At 44.0% G+C, this 22,232-nt stretch overlaps 1 protein-coding gene across 10 annotated transcripts in view; it reads left to right on the forward strand.

Moving 5' to 3' along the window:
• USP19 (ubiquitin specific peptidase 19) overlaps positions 1-22,232 on the forward strand; it is a 58,645-nt gene that overhangs the window by 30,678 nt on the left and 5,735 nt on the right. For 7 of the 10 annotated variants that reach the window (XM_075574450.1, XM_075574448.1, XM_075574449.1 and 4 more), the window contains exons 15-26: positions 524-634; positions 1,164-1,265; positions 2,148-2,288; positions 2,952-3,070; positions 3,658-3,795; positions 4,910-5,274; positions 7,180-7,290; positions 9,447-9,663; positions 10,551-10,703; positions 11,727-11,890; positions 12,744-12,922; positions 16,831-20,946. In XM_075574450.1, the coding sequence (XP_075430565.1) occupies positions 524-634; positions 1,164-1,265; positions 2,148-2,288; positions 2,952-3,070; positions 3,658-3,795; positions 4,910-5,274; positions 7,180-7,290; positions 9,447-9,663; positions 10,551-10,703; positions 11,727-11,890; positions 12,744-12,922; positions 16,831-17,061 (2,031 nt within the window). In that variant the 3' untranslated portion in view covers positions 17,062-20,946. Of the gene's footprint in view, positions 1-523; positions 635-1,163; positions 1,266-2,147; positions 2,289-2,951; positions 3,071-3,657; positions 3,796-4,909; positions 5,275-7,179; positions 7,291-9,446; positions 9,664-10,550; positions 10,704-11,726; positions 11,891-12,743; positions 12,923-16,802; positions 20,947-22,232 lie in introns of those variants that run through there. The other 3 variants (XM_075574455.1, XM_075574456.1, XM_075574457.1) reach the window with 2 other exon arrangements.

The following is a 22,232-nucleotide window of genomic DNA, read 5'->3' on the forward strand; positions in this document are numbered from 1 at the left end:
GCCACCTGGGCTGAAGCAGGGATATCCTGAAAACCTGACCTGTTGGTGGCCCCTGCCGACTCTAATTGGCCACCCCTGGGTTACCCTGTTCTGCTTCCTACTTGAGTAATATCCCCTTTGCCATTAAAATAATATTGGAAAGTTTTGACAGCTTTATTTTGCTTGTGTTGGAGTAGCCTGCTATTGATTCTGCACATGTTGACCATGTTCCACGCTCGGAGTGAGTAGATAAATGGACCGCATCCGTGGGACACACATTTAATAATATTTATACATGTGTGTAAATGTTAAACAGGAAATCATCATTCACAGTCTTGCCAAACACATTACAAATCTATGTAGCACTGGCCAGGTGCCTAGGCTTGTGATGAAGAGCTTTTATTACAGCTCGTACAATCCAGAAAAGCTGCGTTATTTACCCACCTACATTCTTAAATTAACTGCATTAGAAGCCTAGGAAAATAATTGGTTCGGGATACTTATTCTGAAATATGTTTAGTAATGTTCTATGTATCTGGTTCAGGTCTCCATTACATTTGACCCGTTCCTGTATCTCCCGGTACCCTTACCCCAGAAGCAGAAGGTCCTCACTGTGTACTATTTTGCAAAGGAGCCTCACAAAAAACCTGTGAAGGTTAGTAAATAAATGGGCTAACTAAACATTCAATATATTACATGCCATTTAGAGCAAAAAACGCCACTTGTGGACACATTTGCGTCCGCAACCCTGTCTTTCCCTATTATCGATTGGCAAACTATAGCCAGTCATTCTGGGTAATGACATGCAAATGAGCACTCTGTCACTCTACGTATCCATTTTAACCCTCTAACCTTCTTTAACCCATGCTGTGCTGAAACGTGAATAAGCTCACATGGGTCCATGTTAAAATGGGTAAGAAAGTGACTCGCTGTGCATGCTCATTTGCATGTCATTACCCAGAATCCCTGGCTGCCGTAAAAGCATTGTTTGCTAAGCGATAATGGGGAAAGACAGGGTTGCAGACCTGAGACATGCAAATACACCACACGTGGTTTTTTTATTTTGGTGTGCGGAGGAGGGTTTTTCTCACACTTTTTTTTTTTTTTTTTTTTTTACCTACCGTACCTTTTTGTTTAATGCCTGGTTATACCATTTATTCAACGTGTTTTTCTCTTCTCACTAGTACTTGGTGAGTATAAGCAAGGACAATTCCAGTGCTGCCGAGGTCCTGGAATCGATCTCTGAAAGTGTGCGAGTGAAGGCAGAAAACCTGCAGCTAGCAGAGGTGAGAGCTGCTGTCCTCTGCCACAGTACTGTATATTAATAGAAAGCACTTCCACAATACTAACTGCAGTAAATCTGAAGCAAGATTGCCGGAAGAAAAGGCGCAGCAACAATTCCTTTATCCATTTGATTATTGGGTTATGTATATAATTTAGTTACTGATAAATTATGATCTGGTGCTAATTACACTTTGCTGAGAACAAAATTGCAGCACACTCGGTCTTCATGCAAAGGGCAATTTTATCGCAGATTGACATTTCGGTCCTAAAATGTGAACTTTTCTCAAGATAATAATTAAACTTTAGCAGTCAGGCTATCAGACACATGTAAAAACCTCCAGGGAGTGTGTGCTAACTGTGGTTCCTTTAGGAGGGACAGTCTCATTATTTTATTGGTCCACTTTAAAACCCTTCACTGGAACTCGAGGGATGTTAAAATGTGGCATTTTACGTTTGCACTGCATTTTTGAACCACGGGGATTTAAATGGCTTGGTGCTACAGACGAGACCACGAGTATTCTAAAGCTTGCCTTAAACTAGCCCGGTTACATTCTGGGTATGTGCTGGGTGTAACCTGGCTAGTTTAAGGCATTTCTGCATTGACTAATGACCCATAGGATTAACACAGCAGGGGTCCCTGGCAGTCCCATTCAGTCTGAATGGGACTGCCAGGGACGCCCGCTGTTAATCTGATAGGCCATTAATCAATGCAGAAATGCTGGGTCTAGTTTAAGGCAAGTTTAAGGCATGTATCCAGCGTGTACCTGGGTCTTTTTGGCGATTGCCACTGGTTTGTGTTGGAATAGTCACAGTCTCTGCTGTATTTAGCATGGTGCTGTTAATAGCCTGACTACATGCCAACCCATTGTCTTGTTTTACTGTAGGTGGCTAAAAACCGCTTTCAACGCATGTTCATGCCATCGTGCTCTCTGGATTCCATCTCCCCCTCGGACCCGCTTTTCTGTTTTGAAGTGCTGTCCATGGAGCTCGCCAAGGAACGTGTTGTGGTCTTTCATGTCCAGCAGGTATACACTTGGAGATTTGATTCAGTCAGTCAGTCAAGGTATAGTGACACTCCACTAAGAATGATGTTCTGCCCGGGTGCATTAACTACAGAGAAATCTAGAATACAAAACAGTAATGGCAGGCGCTCCAGGTCTTTTGAAAATAATTGTGTAATACAAAAAGCTCAACAATTCGGCTCTCCACGGGGCCCTTCTCAATATGAGGTCTTGCGAGGCCGAAACGTTCACCTTTTTGTAATCTTTCTATTTTTTTCTTTTTTTTCAAAAGGCCTGGAGTGCCTGCTATTACTGTTAAACTAATGGTAAAAATACACTTGAAAAATATAACCGTTCTGAGTTCCTTAAATTATCCTCAGCCCATGCAATGACAGATTCAAATGTCCTAACTATATGCAAATTATCTACACACAATAATAATAAATACAATCACAACTTGCAATGCATTGTATGTTTCGGGCACCACTGCCTTACAAATCACGCAGGGCAGGGGTGCCTAGGACCCGAACACAGAACCATCATACGCAGCCCTTTTAAACTCCACCTTTGCCTTGAATAAAGGGGCTTGCGCAACATTTAGAAAGTCGGTAAATGCCGCCGCTTTTCACTTTGACATCGCCCGGCACAGACGGCCGTTGAATGATAATATAAATCCTTTGTGTGCAGCGTCCTCAGGTGCCCAGCGTTCCAATTAGCAAATGCTCAGCATGCCAGAAAAAGCAGCTGTCTGAGGAGGAGAAGCTGAAGAGATGTACCCGGTGCTATCGAGTTGGTTATTGCAACCAGTGAGTCGTCTTTCTTTTCCTTTCTTTTTTTATCTTCGCTGTAGCGTGAAGTTCTGGTTTGCTGATGCAGCCCACTTGCCCCATAGAAAACAAACACCGTTGTTTACTGGATCGGGAACAAGGGTCCACCAAAGCTGAACCATGCTATTTTTTGAGCTCTGAGGACCTCTGATTCCCGAGATATTTACAAGTTAAAATCCTTTTAAATAGGATTTAAGCAGTCGTCCAACAGGAAGGAGAGGGGTGTTCTGCAGACCTGAAAATGGCACCGTTCAGATTTGGAATACCCCCCCTGGTTTCCATTCCGCTTAAGCCCTGAACAATACGCAAGCACCTTACAAGGTCAATAAATATCGCACACTGTCTGATCAATAATCACTGCAAGGTCATCACAATATATAAGCTAAGTTGATACAGAATAATGCACAATGATTGCTTAAGGTGAAGCATGCTGTTTCTTTGTAAATGGTTTGGGATGAGTGTTTTGGAAGGTCTCTTGTGACATGAAGGGATTGCAGGATTCTCCCACGATGATCAAGGTTTCCAGAGTGATCACCAATTTCAAATTACCCATACTCCTACTGTAGGATCTGCCAGAAATCTCACTGGCCTGATCACAAGGCCGCCTGCCGACCAGAGAACATCGGGTATCCGTTCCTCATCAGCGTCCCAGAATCGCGTCTGACCTATTCCCGCCTCGCACAGCTACTGGAGGATTATGCAAGGTCAGTGCAACCTCCATTAATAAGGCAGCAAGGGATCGCTGTACAGTGACCTCCAGCTATGAGGGAGCTTTAATAGTTAATTGTGTACATTTTCTTGATACTGTTTTTGTGACGCCCAAAGCATTTTGCTACTCTTCACACCTCGAGATCTATTCCTATAGCCAACTGTTAATTCACCTTGAAACCAGCACAAATACATCTTTCATAATAGTGTTTGTGTCTCTCAAAGACTGTGTTGTTACCACTAAACTATGGCTTCAGCTTGCGAGTCCGTCCATACTTCTGTCATAGTGCTGCAGCTGAGCTACTGTATGTTACATAATTACATAGTTGCATATTAGATGAGGTTGAACAAAGACATACGTCCATCAAGTTCAACCTACAGTATGCTAAATGTAGAGTTTATCCTATATTTGTACTTACAGTATATTGATCAAGAGGAAGGCAAACAAAAAACCCCAGTTAAATATCTAATGATAACTCTTAAAGGGAAAAATAAATTCCTTCCTGACTCCAAATAAAGGCAATCAGATTACTCACTGAATCACCATCCTTCCCATGTTTACTTATTTAGTATATTCCTGTATACCTTTCCTTTCTAAAAAGATGTCCAACCTTTTTTATTTTTTTAAGATATCTATTGTATCTGCCATCACAGTCTCCATGGGTAATGAATTTCACATTGTAACTGCCCTTTCTGTAAAGCAGGGGTGCGCAAATTGGGGGTCTGGAGTCGTGAGATTTTCTTGGGGGGGGCGGGCGTGACGGTTACAGAGGCCCCGCGCTCTTCCCCAACGCATCTATATTAAATGCCGGGGAGCGTGCACTAGACCTCTAACTTCCCTTACCTGGTCTCCGGAGGCTTCCAGCAACGCGTCGCCAGGGTTAAATGACGCCGCGGGATCACATTACGTCGTGATGCCGGGGACCGGGGGGAAGGGGGCGGGGAGAGCAGGCAGGGGGGCGCAGACCTGAAGATTTTGCGATCCCTGCTGTAAAGAACCTTTTCCTTTTGTTGCTGCTGTTCTCCTTTCCTCCTATGTTGCAGTGGGCATATATGGCCTTAATTATACCAGTTGCTGCTTTAATTATCACCCTCTTCCATTCCTCTTAGGTATTCTGTAAACGTGTTCCAGCCCCCGTTTGTTCCAGGGAGGACTTCACCAGATCAAGCCCCTCAACCACAGAGTTCAGAAAAGCCAGAGACGATGGCAAAATCAGTCTGCCCCTCTTCTGGGGAAGCCAGCGATGACGACAGAGACTTCCACCCAGTACAGGAACTACAGGTGGCTCCTTCCACCCTTGTGTTATGCCCAGAGGCTGGAGACTCCAGCATTGTGCACGGGAAGACGTCTGTGGATAGGAACTCGCTGCTCAGCACAGACTCTGGCTTTTCTGAACACCCCACAGTGACCCTTAGAGAGCCTGCTGCAGGGGACGAGAAGGAAACGGCGTATGAAAAATCAGTCAAACCTGAAGGTATTATGCATGACCTTGAGTGCTGCATAACAGTTATCCACCTACAGATGTGGCGGACATTACTGCTCCAGCTGGCGCGTTGTGGCGTGGGGACACACAGTGAGGGAGCAAACACCAATGTCTTTGCATTAGTCACGTGTGCAAAGGGGCGGGGGATACTATTGCGTGTGCTAGTGAGTGCTAGAACGCCTGCTGCATCTGTAAGTCACAATGGGGGGAGGGGGAGAGGGCTGTTTAGCAGCATGTCCCAAAACTTTGAAAGGTTACAGAGGCAACTTAAAGTGGGTAGATCAGCTGGGGAGATCAGCTATTAGATATTGGGTCAGGGATTCAATCTGTGAAATCCCATAATTCCCTGCTGTCTCGATTCTGGGGTCTATGAAGCTCTGGCAGCAAATGTGGGGTGCTAACAGGTCCTTGGGTAGTTTGAGAGAGTGATCCTCACCTGGAATGGGGGGGGGGGGAGAGGGGCTTTTAGTCTTGGGTGATTTTTACCTGTACAGAATCCTGCAATTTGTCTGGGACATAGTGTTTCTCCCATGGACATTTAATGACTGCGACTAAAGGCAGAGCCTATAGAAAGGCCCTTATAGAGTTATATATCTTTGGATATAGCGGGTCTTTACCAATAATGTGGTTAGATGTTCTGATAGCTTTAAGAGTGGGTAACATAATCTTATACAGATTGTGTAAGTAACATTGCATGAAGGATTTTGTTTGCACATATTCACTTGTCTTTATGCCATGCATTTTTGCATAATACGTGAGACCATAACATAACCCATATGTAGATTTATAATGTAGAGATTCTGCTGAAAAAAGTCCACATTTTTTAAGAAGGATATTGTTGTTACGGTTTGAATGTTTCCAGCACCCAAAACTCTGTGTTCATGTGGTTTGCGACAGCGCTCCGCTACATGGAAGGCACGCAACAGAACCTTCATCCAATGGGAGAGCGGTTTGTTCAGACTCTAATCACAAACGTTTGTAGAAGTTCAAAGGTTCCCCCCCCCCCCCCAAATCCCTGGTCTGGGACCCACTTCTCGGCCTTATTGCCTGTTTAAAGGACACTAAAATATTGGTCATTGTTTGATCTAACTTCTGCTACGTGGGGGAGCTGGAGATCGGCATTAGATACGTTTTATTAATGAGCTTCATCCTCCAACATGCTCGTTTGCTGCTGTAATTACTTTTAGATCAGTGAGCTGCTTGGGTTATATTACACCTTAAATATGTTATTTGGGGGCCAAAATATATTTCTAATTTACTAGCAATCATTTCAGCCATAGATTAGTCCGTATTTTATAGGTTGGAATCTCCAACAAATGTTATATAGATACAATCGACTCATCCATTTATAAATGAGTTACAAATGGCCACCACTGCTGCTGATATCTGGAATGGAGCATGCCAACGGAACGCTACAACGGTCATGTCAGTACATACTCCTACCCACTGCAGAGTTTTCCATTGCTTTCTAGAAGATTTTCCAATCACTGGAGGAACATGGAGTGGAGGAGACGTTTATTTATTTGTTATGGACATGTATTCCAAGTCATCCTCACCATAGCCCTGACTATGGATTTTACTTCACTATGAACTGTTTTTGAATGTTTCTCATATGAAGGTTATGGGTTAATATGGCCACTTGAGATCTAAGAAACCGTTCCCACACACGTTTATATAGGATTCAAACAAGTTCATACATTGAAAGTGTTTTATCCGCAAGCAATCCAAAAGTTTTCGAATGCACTGATACTTTTGGGGTTGGTTTTCCTTATACAACACCTACAAATGACCACTATCGCACAGGAGTGACAGATGCATCCTTGTCTAGTTTGTGCATTTTCACAGACCAAGATTCCAGTTCTCTCATGCTGTTTGTGTGTTTTCTGCCATTTTCAGCTGCCGTCCCTGGGTACCAGCAGTTGGGGGAATCCTCCAATTCGCACGCCTCTCTGTTCTACATCAACCTTATTGACTCTGCCAACAAGGAGGTGAAGCTGGAGGATAAAGGTTAGTGTAATTGTAATTCACAATCTTGTATCGTAACCCTCTAAAAAGCCCTTAGTATCCAGAGGACGTCTGCACAGGCAATTACAAACCATTGCACCTCGCAAATGCACTTTACCTGTGTGTTTGTTTTTTAATAATAATAGCATGTTCTTGTATAGCGCTGCTAATTGTACGCAGCACTTTACAGAGACATTTTGCAGGCACAGGTCCCTGCCCCGTAGAGCTTACAATCTATGTTTTTGGTGCCTGTGGCACAGGGAGATAGTGATAAAGGAGCCGACACCGGGAATTGAACCAGGCTCCCCTGCAGCAATCTGTGTCAGTGTCTTTACTCACTGAGCCACTCCTCTTTTCTTGCAATAAAGCAAAGGAAGGTGTGCCTGTGTGCCTGTGTGCCTGTGTGCCTGTGTGCCTGTGTGCCTGTGTGCCTGTGTGCCTGTGTGCCTGTGTGCCTGTGTGCCTGTCTGATTTTTATTTTTTTTAAATGCTGCAGGGAGTAAGGATTTTGCTGTCTACCACCAAGGAAGTGGCTATTATATGCTAGCGCCTTCCCTGCTATAGCTGGCAGCAAACCTGAAACAGTCTTAAATATGGGTTTATTTTTTATTTTCTCAGTTTTTTACATTTAAAAGTAGCAGAGACTGATATTGTTCTAGCGTTTACTGACGGAATTGCAGTTCTGAAGGGGTGGCCACCTCCAGTCCTCAAGGGCCACCAACAAGTCTGGTATTGTGGATATCCCTGCTTCAGCACAGGTGGCTCAGTTGTTGAATGAGCCACCTGTGCTGAAGCAGGGATATCCTTAACCTGACCTGTTGGTGGCCCTTGAGAACTGGAGTTGGCCACTCCTGTTCTACTGTGTTGTGTATTTTTCATGTTAAGTGGAATGAATGAATGGGGGGGGGGGAGAAGTTACCTTCTGCCAAAACCCATAAACTAGTACCTAAAGCAACGCAGAAACCACTTCCTTTTGTGCTCCTGGTGTATCCCCAAGAGAAAGGTTTGTTATTGTTTTCCCACAGTTCCTTCAAACAGAATTGTTTGTAATACTCTTACGGTATCAGTGTCTTATAAATGGGCTTTGGTTGGAAGGGTATCTGCTTACTTAGTCCCTCACATTCACCCTTCTAATGCTGGTGCGGTGAGCTTTCTCTGTATGCCTGTGCAAGGCCTCCATGTTTGACCAATCTCCATAGATGTTATGACCATGGCATAAAATGCATTACAGAGAGCTGTGTATTTATTTTCCCTCTTCCTCTTCAATTTTCTGTGAGGGAGGAGGGCATAATACTGTTTAAAAAAAATCAAAGGCGATATTTACTACTCGCTCCCAATAAGGCACTTTACAACCCATTTCAATCTATGGGCGCTAGTTTTATTCATTTATTTTTTTTGTTTTAATAGAGAAATTCAAGCGGGCCGCTTTTACATTTTTTATTCTTTTACATAGGATTTAAGCAGGGGGTCTGCAGAGCTGAACCCCATTAATATCAGCTCTGCGGACTACTTCCAGAGATACCTCCTGAAGGGGGGTGCTGGTATCTCCTGCAAGTTTAAAGCTCCCACATCACATGGGCCAATAGGGAGCGGTGCCGGATGATGTCGCGGCTCCCTATTGGCCCACAGTATGCTGGAGCTTTGAAAGCGGCCATTACGTGAACCCCAGCTAGTGAGCCAGAGTGGCTTCCCTCTACAGAGGGAAGCATGGGGTCCTCTGAGCTCAAATTAACTGGGTTCGGCTCCAAAGACCCCCTGCTTCAATCCTATGTAAAAAAAAACGCCAAGCTTGGATTGCTGCTTTAAACACATTGGCCATAATTCTATAATCACTAATAAGGGACATTAGTCTTAATTCTTCTGTCAACTGCCATTGACTTAAATGGCATCTAACAAGATTGAACTCTGATACCCCTTATCACAGCTTAGCGACATGTCCGTCCCCCCCATTACATAGTAATGTTTGAAATCTAAAATATACCATTACTAGCTCTGACGTCGCCAATAAAAGGCTTTCTTTTCCCGCTACCTTTTCACTGCTTGAAGTTGTCTTATATTCTCTGCTTAAATTGTACAATGCAATCCAAGTTGTTTCTCGGAGCGAGGGTCTCGGTGGTTTGGGCGGCATGTAAATAACGGGCCCTCGGTGCATCGTGCAGGGGAAGCGCTGCTGGACCTGACCGATGACTGCTCCCTCGCTCTGGTCTGGAAGAACAACGAGCGCACGAAGGAGTTTGTGTTGGTCGAGTCAAAGGAATTGGAGTGTGACGAAGATCCTGGATCTGCCAGTGAAGCCGCCAGAGCCGGGCTCTTCACCCTGGAGCAGTGTCTGAATCTCTTCACCAAGCCAGAGGTCCTGGCCCCCGAGGAAGCCTGGTGAGGACGCTGGAGAGTGTCGGGATTTTCCTGTGTCTGTATTTAACCCCTTTAACATTGCAGCTTTAAATTGGAGACCCAAGGGCATGTTTGAAGTTTTATTTCAAACAGCAGCATAAAAGAACCCGACATATCTCAGAAACCAGAGGGGTTCCTGGCTGCACCATGGGACATCCCTGGGTGACCCCCTGGTTTAAGTAGGACTTAAATAGTAAATATAGCTTTGTGGAGGGAGCAGCAATTGCTACTTTAACCCTGTGGGTTTCCCAGGAGATAGTCACGGGTGGCCAACTCCAGTCCTCAAGGGCCACTAACAGGTCAGGTTTTAAAGATATCCCTGCTTCAGCACAGGTGGCTGTCGTTGACTGAGCCACTGCTTGAGCCACCTGTGCTGAAGGGATATCCTTAACCTGACCTGTTGGTGGCTTTTGAAGACTGGCGTTGACCACCCCAGCACTTCGTCATGGGAACTGGCACCTCATGCACAGGGAGGGTGTATTTTTAGCTTGGTTCATGACCTGCGTTACCATTGAGAGCAGGACGCGATCTAACCAGTGAGACATTCGTGCATTGATTTTCTGTTTACCCAAAATGGCCACCGTGCGTCACATGATAGCTGTTGGAAACACACATGACCGCACTGTGCCGAAGCTACCGTGGCATTCGGGCACCATGACTCCTCCGGCACTCGGTTTAAAATGTGCTATGCCAAATATGCTGTCTATCGAGGAATAGTTACCAAACAACAAATAACACTTTTTTAACTTCTTTTCCGTCCCTAAAATCCACCCATTTTCAAGCTGTGCTTCTGTTTGTCGTTTCCATTCTTCCCTTTGTGTTTCCCGTGTTTTTTTGTAAATGCTTCTGTTCCCCTCCCACCTCCCCAGGTACTGCCCCAAATGTAACCAGCATCGAGAAGCGTCCAAGCAGCTGATGCTCTGGCGCCTTCCGAACATTCTGATCATCCAGCTGAAGCGCTTCTCCTTCCGCACGTTCATCTGGAGAGACAAGATCAATGACATGGTGGACTTCCCTGTCAGGTGATGCATTGTTCATTCATTACACTGTAGCAAGAGAGAAGTATCTTACAAACTACCCAATGTGTTGCAGAGTAAAGCTCGCCATGCATACGAACACCCACACCCCCCCACACACACACACACACACACCCCACACACACACACCCCCCCCCACCCACATACACCCCCCACACACACACACACCCCCCACACACACACACACCCCCCACACACACACACACCCCCCACACACACACAACCCACCCCCCACACACACACCCCCCCACACACACACAACCCACCCCCACACACACACACACACCCCTCCCCCACACACACCCCTCCCCCACACACACCCCTCCCCCACACACACCCCTCCCCCCCACCACCCCTCCCACACACACCCCTCCCACACACACACCCCTCCCCCCCACACACACACACCCCTCCCCCCCACACACACACACCCCTCCCCCCCACACACACACACACCCCTCCCCCCCACACACACACACACCCCTCCCCCCCACACACACACACCCCTCCCCCCCACACACACCCCTCCCACACACACACACCCCCCCCACACACACACACACCCTACACACTTTGTTCTGTTCTACTTTTTTTGGTGGGGGAGAGTGGAGGATACATTGTGAGCATTGAGTAATTTGTGGGAATAGTGCGGCATGCCTGTCTGTTTACACGGCGTTTTCCAGGTGATGTGGGTCAGGATTACATTTTGCCTTGGTTACGCAGTTTGTGTTCTTTTTGAGAAGACCATTTCTGTATAGAACATGTTGGGAATCTCACCCCCAGTATACATTGCAAAGAGAAAAGCGTTAAGGAAGCAAGCCCAGAGTGTGTACGTGTGGGAAACGTATCGCTGCATTGAGATTTATTTTCCATATTTATAAAATTATGCACTTTTTGGCCCGAGCCCTGGGACTGACCAATGCATTCTGTGCTCTGGTGCCAAAAATTACACAAGGTCCAAGTGAAATGTGATCTGAGAGACCGGCCCATATCACCCTCTGCCTGCAGGAATCTGGACCTGAGTACGTTCTGCATTGGACAGAAGGAGGATCATCAGCAGCCTATTTATGACCTTTATGCCGTGATTAATCACTACGGAGGCATGATCGGAGGACACTACACGGCCTACGCCAGACTGCCCAATGATAAGAACAGCCAGCGCAGCGACGTGGGTGTGTACCGACTCCAAGCTAAAGGGTGTGGGGATGGAGGATAGGTGTTTGCCACGTAGTTTCCTTCTGTTTTGACTTGCTTAACTGTGTTTCTTCTCGGGACCAAAGTGGACTTTAACAGCAGTGATGTGTTTAAATCTTGACTTTGTCAAGTAGCCTTGCTACTTTGTCAGATACCCATGTTTCAAAGGAGCAATCCATCCTAAGTAACGTCAATTATTTGTACAGGATTGGGTCCGTGGGGTCCTCCAGAGCTGAACGGCACTATTTTCAGCTCCGAGGACACCCCCATTCCCGAGATATTTACAGGTGAAGTTGCTGATATTGCCAATTGATTTTTAAAGGGGATTTAAAGGGCCACAGCTAATGAGGTTGCAGCTTTCTATAAGATTGTTTTGTTTTTTACAAATGGGATCCCTGGTTCCCAAGGGTAAAACATTGTAGAAGGAACGGCTCCTTTAAATCTACTGATTTTTACAGTAGGAAACTGTCTAAGTAGAAGGGAAGCTGTACAAATCGGATGAGTGAATATTGGGTTTATAACATACTTCACCTGTAACACATACTGGCAGTTGAATGCCCGTTACCACGGGATCAGTGGGGGATACCAGTCATTGTGACATGGCGAATCCTGTCCACTGATGGTTGTGTAGTAGTACCAGTCTATTGCCATTAAAACCCGGTACCTGGCAAAGTCCATGTTGGTAATACCGTCTTTTATTTATGAAAGGCTACAGTGCGGATAGTCATGGCAACTTTCCATATGGGTAAGGCCGAAGTCTGTACTCTTCCATACAGAGGAGGGGTTCCCTGCTCTATGGAGTCCTCCTCACTTTTTCTATTCACTTCCCAGGCTGGAGGCTGTTTGATGACAGCACTGTGACCACGGTGGACGAGAGTCAGGTGGTGACACGATACGCGTACGTGCTTTTCTATCGCCGGAGGAACTCTCCTGTGGAGAGACCGATGCGAGGGCACCCAGCGGATCATCGGGCAGATACTGCAGTGTCTGCAGATGGCGCAGCAAGCCAGGTGAGAACTGGGCAATAACTCTTAACAGCACCAATGCCGAGCTCTGCACCTGGGTGTGCAACAAGGTTATTCAACTCCCTTGGTGCCAGTGGGACCTGCAGTATAATGTAATATATCCCTGGGAATTGTGGGGTTTTTCTATACTTAAGCCTATACTTTGTGTGTGGATATAGATCTACCTTATATTTGTATTTGCATAGTTTTTTTAGCTATTGCCCCTTGCACGCATATCTTGGATGAATGTAGATGTTGGTGCAATAAAAGGTATCACTTCCTGCAAATTTCCCTCCCACGCAATTCTATTTTAGTTCACTTTTAATTTAAGAGAGTCTCAATTCTCCTTTAATAAATTAGTTGCATAATCCAATGATACTTTGTGCATTATGGCATTCAGTTAGTGGTGAAGTGCCTCATTCTTTAGCGTTTTAGCCCTTTCGCTCCCATAGGGGCCGGCAAAACGGGCCTTGTTTTGTGAGATTTTGGTAGTGTGCAAGACCATATGCCTTAACCTCTCGAGTCCCAGAACAGCCCAATTTACCAAACCATATCGGTAGGGTTTTTGTTGACAGAAACCACCAAAACGGGCAAGTCTTAACTTACTGGCCTCCGTGGGGGGGTCAGGTTGTGGTCCGCCAGGGCGCAAATGGAAATCAAAGCTTGAGATTTGTTTGGGAATTGCTGCTTTCTCATTCTGTTGTGAGGAATGTAAACTCCTGCGGAAAGTGCCGCGTTTACTCTGCCCCGATGCCAGGGAAGCGCCGCGGGTACTATGCCACGGAAGCGCCGCGGGTACTCTGCCCCGATGCCAGGGAAGCGCCGCGGGTACTATGCCACGGAAGTGCCGCGGGTACTGTGCCCCGATGCCAGGGAAGTGCCGCGGGTACTGTGCCCTGATGCCAGGGAAGTGCCGCGGGTACTGTGCCCTGATGCCAGGGAAGTGCCGCGTTTACTCTGCCCCGATGCCAGGGAAGCGCAGCGGGTACTCTGCCCCGATGCCAGGGAAGTGCCGCGGGTACTCTGCCCCGATGCCAGGGAAGTGCCGCGGGTACTATGCCACAGAAGTGCCGCGGGTACTGTGCCCTGATGCCTGTGTCTACTTTCAGCCGGTCGGGTTTTAGGCAAATGATTCTGGCCACCACTTCAATAGATTACAGTGCAGTCCCTAGAAATGTGCTTTACCAATGCGTGGCCTCCATTAGGAGCTTTTATCTTAAAGAATTCGAGCAGGTGGCATCTTTCACTGTGAGGTGGGGTTGGTATAAGGTTTCTGTTCCCATTTGACACGTTTAGCGAAGTTTGACTTTCTAAGGTCAAGATTTACCAGGCGTCGATGCTGGATATTGCGCCCTGGTCTGGAGTTAACGGTCATCTAACTGAACGGTGGTTAACACACGGCACTGCAGTGCGATTCTCCGCATCAGCGCTTGGTGAATCCCGGCGTACGTACTAACCGTGAACTGATGGCGCTCATTATAGTTCGCAAAGTTGTGGCCTAGCAGTGGCGACTTTTACAACTTCATGGGAGGTCTATCGGCTCTCAAACTGCACTCCGGAGGACTGAATCCTAGTCTGGACCTGAGCTTTTAACTTCAAAGCGCCCGTGTGCTCCATTTTGGAACGAAAATCATTTGGCTTAATCCTCTAAATCGGGGGTCTCCAAACTCAGTTCCCAAGGGCCGCCAACAGGCCGGCTTTTATGATTATCCATGTTTCAGCACAGGTGGCTCAATCAGTGGCTCAGTCTTTGACTGAGCCACCTATGCTGAAACTGGGATATATATTAAAAGCCGGCCTGTTGGCGGCCCTTGAGGACGGAGTTTGGAGACCCCTCCTCCAAATTACGCAACGGGTGCAGCATACATGTATATAAAATGGCGTTCGGATCGTAGTTCTATATAATCCTACTATAGGTGCATCACACCAACAAGCGCACAATAGGAAAAGGAATCTCTGTGCAGGAGAGCTTACAATCTTATAGTATAATATTAAATAATGTCACATAGTCACTACGACACATGATGTCCTGCGTTGTGCGGAATAAGCGCTTTCTCTGATGATTTGTTAGTGTAATTTGAACCTTTTGATATATTCCGTGTTGGGCCGCACTTATTTCTTAATGAGGTCACCAGCTGCTTATTTGCAGAGATTTTCTCTTCTGTAATATCTTTCTCTTGTCCACTTCCTGTCTTTCTTCTTATTGGTTAATACACATGGGTTATAAGCCATCTCTGAATCTCACAAGGGATGTTTTCATTGCTGGATTCGGTCAACATTATTCGTGATCTCTTCATTATAATGTCCGTCCCCATTACTCCGTTTTAAAATAAGTATACGTTTTAAATGGCACATTTTCCTAGTACATTTTGTGGTTGCGAGTGTAGTAGTAAGAAATATATGCACAAAGAAATCCTATTTTCATTCCAGTTTGAAATCTGCATAGCCTCAAATATTTAAATTATTTTCATGCAATTTTATCTTTATTGATGAGCTATTTTAATGCATCATTTTTCCTTTTGAGGCCTAAATGATGCACTACTCTGATACCTCTATTTAGTAACATACACTTAACAGATCAATTCTTGATTTATGTTATTTATTTTTTTAAGAGATTAAAAGGCTTTTTTTTTTTTTTAGTTTGGTAGAAGCTGTTTCAATAACATTAGCAAACACTGGAGAGACAGACAGCTATAATATACACTTGACCTTGAGCTGCTAGGAAATATCTGAATGGTTCCAATCCATTATGAATGTGTCCGTGCAAGTGGCATATTACTTTCTGCTGTCCATGTGTTATCCTTACAGTGAAGTCAGGGATGAAGCTGTAAACATTTTGCACATCTGTCTGTAATTGGGCCTTGCTGGTAACATTTGGGCTGCGAGTTGAAAGTAATGGACCGATCCCTATTTCAATAAAAATGTCGTGTTTGCCACTTTTGAGACCTGTCTTTGAGAATAACAGGGCTGCTAGAGATGTGAGAGTTTGCTGAAATTCGCTTTGCCTGCGTTTCACTGAAACGTTCAACACATTTCGTCACAGTTTGATGGACCTTTTTTCAGGCCAAAAAGTTCACAGCCGAAATTCTACATTTTAAAATGAAATTGAGAACATTTTTGCCAGAATAGGGTCTGCCCAGAAATGTGTTTGAGGACAGCAGTCCTATTTAATAAAGGACATATTGACATCTATGTGAACACTCTATACAACACATGGAGAGATACCTGGGAACACTCCTTGGATACTTGGGAAATATGCTCATTTGAATAATTTGAATATACCTTACATATGCAAATTAGGCTATTTCTCAGGTGTGATCACAGATCTCTCTCCTCTTGTTGTATATATGTGTTCTGAGATGCATAGAAGTCAACAGGGACTCAACTCTCAGGTAAAACACGTATTTCAGGCCCTAGGGGTTTTTACTAGGCGCGCTCCTTGCAAACCTTTTAAAGCAGTGGTTTTTCAACCAGGGTTTCTAGGAATCCTTGTATTCCCCGGGCCTCCCTAAAGGGGTTATTTGAAAATTGTATCAAATACAGAAGAATTTGCAATGCATCTCATCACAGACTTGCTATTAGAGATGGTTGGGGGTTCCTCAAAATTTTACTTAAGCTTGGAAACCACTGCTTTAAAGAGTTAGCATTTTTGAAGTTCGTTAGGGGGGGGAAATGCAAACAAACGCCAATTTGGGTGAAATGTTTGCACATCTCAACACTACTGATTAGCTTTTCAAGAGCACATTTCTCTTTGTGAAGAGCTAGTTCCCATAAAACCTTGGTTTGCCGTTTTTAATCAATCGTAGTCGGTATCTTTTGACTTAAACATGAGTTTGGCAGAGTGTGACTATGTTGTAGCTTTGTGCCGCCATGTATCCTCCCCCAGCGCTGACACCGGTTTCCGCACACCGCAGGCTTCTCTGATCTGGCAGGAACTGGAGGCAGAAGAGGATGACATTCACAATCACCTGAACGTTCACCGGAGGTGCAGGTCACTCTCTGCTCACGACCCTACAGATCCGCAGCTCTCCGAATACGCCGACGACGGTCGCATCCGATATTTCGTTCTTGGCACCATGGCAGCAATTGTTGCATTCTTTCTGAACATTTTCTATCCTCTGATGTACAAATCCCAGGGGCGGTAGATTATAGTGAGAAGTGGATCTGGCATAATAATTGGGCATTATTTCTACTTGCCGCACTGTATGAGAGTTTCAGCAAAATGCCTCTAGTCACTGGCCCATGAATGTTACTGTATCGTATGACTGCAACAATTATTTTGTTTTATACATTTGAAATGTACAAACGCAGTACTAACTTTTACACTTTTCTAAAAAAAAATATATATATATATATAAAATATATACTGTATATATAATCCCCTTTGTTCACACAGACATATAGTTCAAACATAAACAACTACCGCAGTGCAGGGTAATTATTGAAAAACAGTATATCCATTCCAAAAAAAAGAGCATTATGAATTCCAAGCGAAATGGAATAACAAGAAGAAATAGACACACAGGGATACATTCAGTTCACATCTGCTCCTTCCAGCATTACAATCCGATGTATGAGCATTAATATAACAATATATGAACTACTGCTCTCAAAATATTGATGTAATACTAGTGTATTTTAAACGACCTGAACATGTTCTGCAGCCCAGTGCAATAGTCCCAGTACCCTTCCCTCACACTCCGTACACCAGAAGCTGGCCCAGTAACGCTGGCAGGGAAAGCTGCCGGGATGCTAAGTGTTTTCCAAAGGCTAGAATAATAAGTGTAACAGAGTTTGGAAAGTCTTGGCGGATAATGTATTACAATGAAACATTTTATATTGTTTTTAGCTTTAAGTTGGCTGACACAATCTTGATTTAAGGGTGTAATTCTCACTGCATGCTGTCTTTTTTTTTTTTAATTCTCCTTTCTCTGCATATTATTTTTAATATATCTGTAGTGTTTATCCCAGACCCAGTGATGTATGGTAACTGCTTTTTTGCGCATGTGTCTATATATGTATATCTATTAGTGCATGTGGCAGACATTATTAGCCCCGTTAACGTGATTCAATGAACAAAAAAGAGTTGAACACATCTCTGCCATTGTTTTCAAGAGCACTACTATTAACGAATTGCCATAACTGGTGCAACATCGGCTACATGCAGGGGTGGCTTAGGGGTGAAATGTGGCCCGGGGATTTCACTTGCCGGCCCTCCTCCCGCTGTCACGTGACGGCGCTTTGTCACGGCGACGCCACAACGACGATAAAGGAGGGCCGCTTTGGAAAAGGTAGGTCTTGCAGAGGCCCCGCGCTCTGCACCAGCAATCAGTTTAATTGTTGTGGGGAAGAACACGGAGCTTCTGTGACCCCAATGCATAGCGCAGCATCAGACGCCCCCAGCCCCAACCCACCGGGGGCAAGCCCGAATGCTCGATATGGCAATCCGCCCACGGGTATGTTTTTAATAGCGCGTGTGCGTGTGTGTGTGTGTTATCTCTATATCGTATGTTGTAAATGTTGGGTTCTGAAGCTTAAATTATAAAACAAATTCTTAAAATACAAATGTTACATAGCCAAGTGTGTTTTCTTACTTGCACCTACCGTAATATTTACTAGGTAGCACTGCACCTTTAAAAGTATGGAATGTGTATTTAATGTCTATCCAGCAATGGCTCAACCGCGTAATCTGGTATAAAAGGATTTAATCAAGAGAAGTTTTACTTGTCTATAGTGCACATTTCCCACGTCTGTTGGTTTATGAAATAAGCCGGGCTTTGATCTCCTTGATCCCATTCCCCTTCTTAAATATTAGGATTTACTATTTAAAAAAATAAAACCTTTGAATGCACTTGCGAGGTTTATGGTTGTAAAATACTCTGATTTTGAGATGTGTACGGTGTTTTTATATATATATATATATATATATATATATATATATATATATATATATATATATATATATATATACACATACATACATACATACATACATACATACATACATACATACATACATACATACATACATACATACATACATACATACATACACATATATATATATATATATATATATATATATATATATACACACATACACACATATACACATATACACATATACACATATACACATATACACACATATACACATATATACACATACACATATATACACATACACATATATACACATACACATATATACTCATACACATATATACACATACACATATATACACATACACATACACATACGGGCTAACCCCATACATGTTAATTCAACGCCGTGCTTTCCCAGGCACCGAGCAGCAGCGTTACTACATATTGACTAGGTGCCCAGTAGGAAACGTTTGCACATTCTTTTGTTCTTGAATGTTACCATATATGCCATGGTAAAGACCGTACATCGGAGTTATTTATGAATGCTCTTGGCAGTGAGTGCGTGGCCTCCTTCATTAAATACTTCTTTCTTTTTTCCACCCCTCTCTCCGCAAAAATACTCCAGCCAGTATTTATACTGTAACAAGGCCCTGCTCTAGAAATACACTAAAAGAATCAGAGCAAATAGTATGCAATGAAGCTTGTTACACGTGTCTATCCCCATGCTCCTTTTCTACTATAGACTGTTGTAGCAACAAACTGTCCACAATGCTTATCTTGTGGATAATTACAAATATTTGGATGTAGTTTGCTGTTTCAGGCTCCTAAAGGTATTTCATTTGAAACGTGCTGTATCTGTGTAACTAGTAAGAGCTTATACGTTTTATTTTGACGCACTTGTGCGCTCTTTGGTGCACTGCTTTAGACCTTCGTGGAAGACCTGTAGGAGCAGGTTCATCAAGCGCCAGTACTGGTTAGCCCTACCGATCCAACGTTATCTCCCATTGACTTGAATAGGTGTCATCGTCGGATCAGGTGAACTAACCTGGACCGCGCTTGATGAATCTACCCCGTAGGATTTTGTTGTGGGAACCTTTGACAGTGAAAAGAGTTACCTCTGACGCAGCATCCAGGTGTCACCGGCCTCTTGTCTAGCCGGTTGAGTTAAGACCACCAACACCCCTAATAACACCGGGTTTCCAGTTCACTGTTGGTACTTACAGATGGAGCGGGTTTCTTTGTTTTTTATGGTATGTTGTGGCATATGTTATTATATTCTGCATGAATCTGGCCATTGAATCCAAAGGTAACTGATATTCTGCTTTCTAACGAGATATATGTAGTAGGGGGGGGGGGGGAGGTGTGCTGTATCCATTTTTACTGAAATATTTAGGGATTTTTTTTTCTACCGTTTATTATTTTAAGTGTTAACATTGAGGAATGGACACACATTTGAACTTGAGTTTATAGGTGCCCTTTGTTTTTATAGTTCCCATACTCCTTGTGTTGCATGTGTCTTACTGCTGGCTGGGCTTCTACAAAGAGGTGGAACTCCATAGGAAATAATGCTTCATGTACGGTTTATTGGTTTTATTTGGAAGGGCAAGATCAGTCTGGCATTTTTTTCTGTTTTGCATTTAAAATCAAAAGCCGGAATCCCTGCACACACTTAACCATGTATGGACATAAGCCTTTCCATGTGTATTGTATGAGTATATACATCTATTGAAACACAAAGGGGAAACCTGGCCCAGATGTGCTATAATACATGGGCTCTACTGAGACTGAAAGTCAATTGATGTGAACGATAGTGGGTGATAAACGCGTTATTAAAATGGCTATAATGTTTGTAATGTAATTATAGGGTTGGATGCAGTAATGGTCTCATTGATCGCCTGCTGTGTTATAATGTAAATAATACCTGTGCACATCTAATTTCCATGTATTTTTATACTTTTTAAAGCTTGCTTAATTTAAATTCTACATAATGCATCTATTGTCTTAATACAAACGTTTTTGTTTTTTTAAATATTTGTATGTTATTAAAAGATTTTAAGAGCTCTTCAAACTGCTACGTAACATTGAAAACCACTTTCTTGGAATGTAAATAAATAAATAAAGGCAGCTTGTGTTTTAATGTTAAAGCAGCCTCTCATTAATTGGCGGAGCGTTTAAACCATTTGGATGTGTAAATGAATAAACTGCACACACGTTGTATAACTAGACAATGTCGGACCCCCTGAGCTGCTTCTTGGCTTCCTATATCAGATCTATTATAGATGCGCATGTACATTTTTAGTTGCCTGCCCTGCGGGGAGAGCCCAGCAAAATGACCTGGTGTTCAGTGAGACATTTAATGAGTTAAATGTCCGCTGCGACTTAGGAGTTGTCCTAGATCTTTAATTCTGAGTCCTGGTTCCCTCATCTTCAGCTTCTTCTTTTCTTTCCCCCCCCCCCCCCCCCCTTTAATGTTTTAACACCCTCCCTGTCTTTCTTGCTAGTTGGCTTTCTGACAGGAAGGAGGTGCATCAGTCTGATTACATTACACATTCAACTTTTTTTTGCTATTCATTCTTTTGGGCTAAAGGGCTAACTATGTAATGCCACTGCTTCAGAAGTGGGCGAATCCAGTGTCCGCTCTCCTTGTGACCTTAAAAGCAGCTGTCCAAGCTGCTGTTTAGAAAAAAAGTGGGTCTCTATATCTATATATCCCCTTTTAATATGTGCATCCATGCAGTCCACACAATGATGAGTAATTAGCTAAGTTGCTGATCGATCCCTTCTCCTTCGATCGATTTTGCGAAGATTCGGCTCGCGGGTTCACTAAATGGCTGTAGAGCAGGCCTGCACAACCCCAGTCCTCGAGGGCCGCAAAAAGGCCAGGTTTTCAGGATATCCCAACTGCAGCACAGCTGTCTCAATAAGTGGCTCAGTCATACTGAGCCATTAATTGAGCCAGCTGTGCTGAAGTAGAGATATCCTGAAAGCCTGGCCTGTTTGCGGCCCTCGAGGACTGGAGTTGTGCAGGCCTGCTGTAGAGTATCGACTCAGTAGCTGTGACTATGATTGCTATGGAAACAAAAAAGGCTTGTTACTTTATAATACATAAAAAATGTGATTCAGAGTTTTAAAAAACATGCTACAAGTATTTTCCTCATGGTACAGAACTGATTTATTTAAAAAAAAATAACATATGTAGGATATTGCTTGGTCCGTAGCTTTAAGGGAATCTGAGTACCCTTGACTTAGATTGATAGCTCTGTCGGGCAGGGGGTCATGCTGCCTGCAGAATTCTGTGTTCATCATGGCATAGTCATGAATATTCTGTATAATACAGGCATACCCCCTCATTAACGTACGCAATGGGACCGGAGCATGTATGTAAAGCGAAAATGTACTTAAAGTGAAGCACGACCTTTTTCCACTTATC

This window comes from Ascaphus truei, chromosome 17, assembly GCF_040206685.1.
Source record: "Ascaphus truei isolate aAscTru1 chromosome 17, aAscTru1.hap1, whole genome shotgun sequence".
In the NCBI taxonomy this organism is placed as follows: Eukaryota; Metazoa; Chordata; class Amphibia; order Anura; family Ascaphidae; genus Ascaphus; species Ascaphus truei.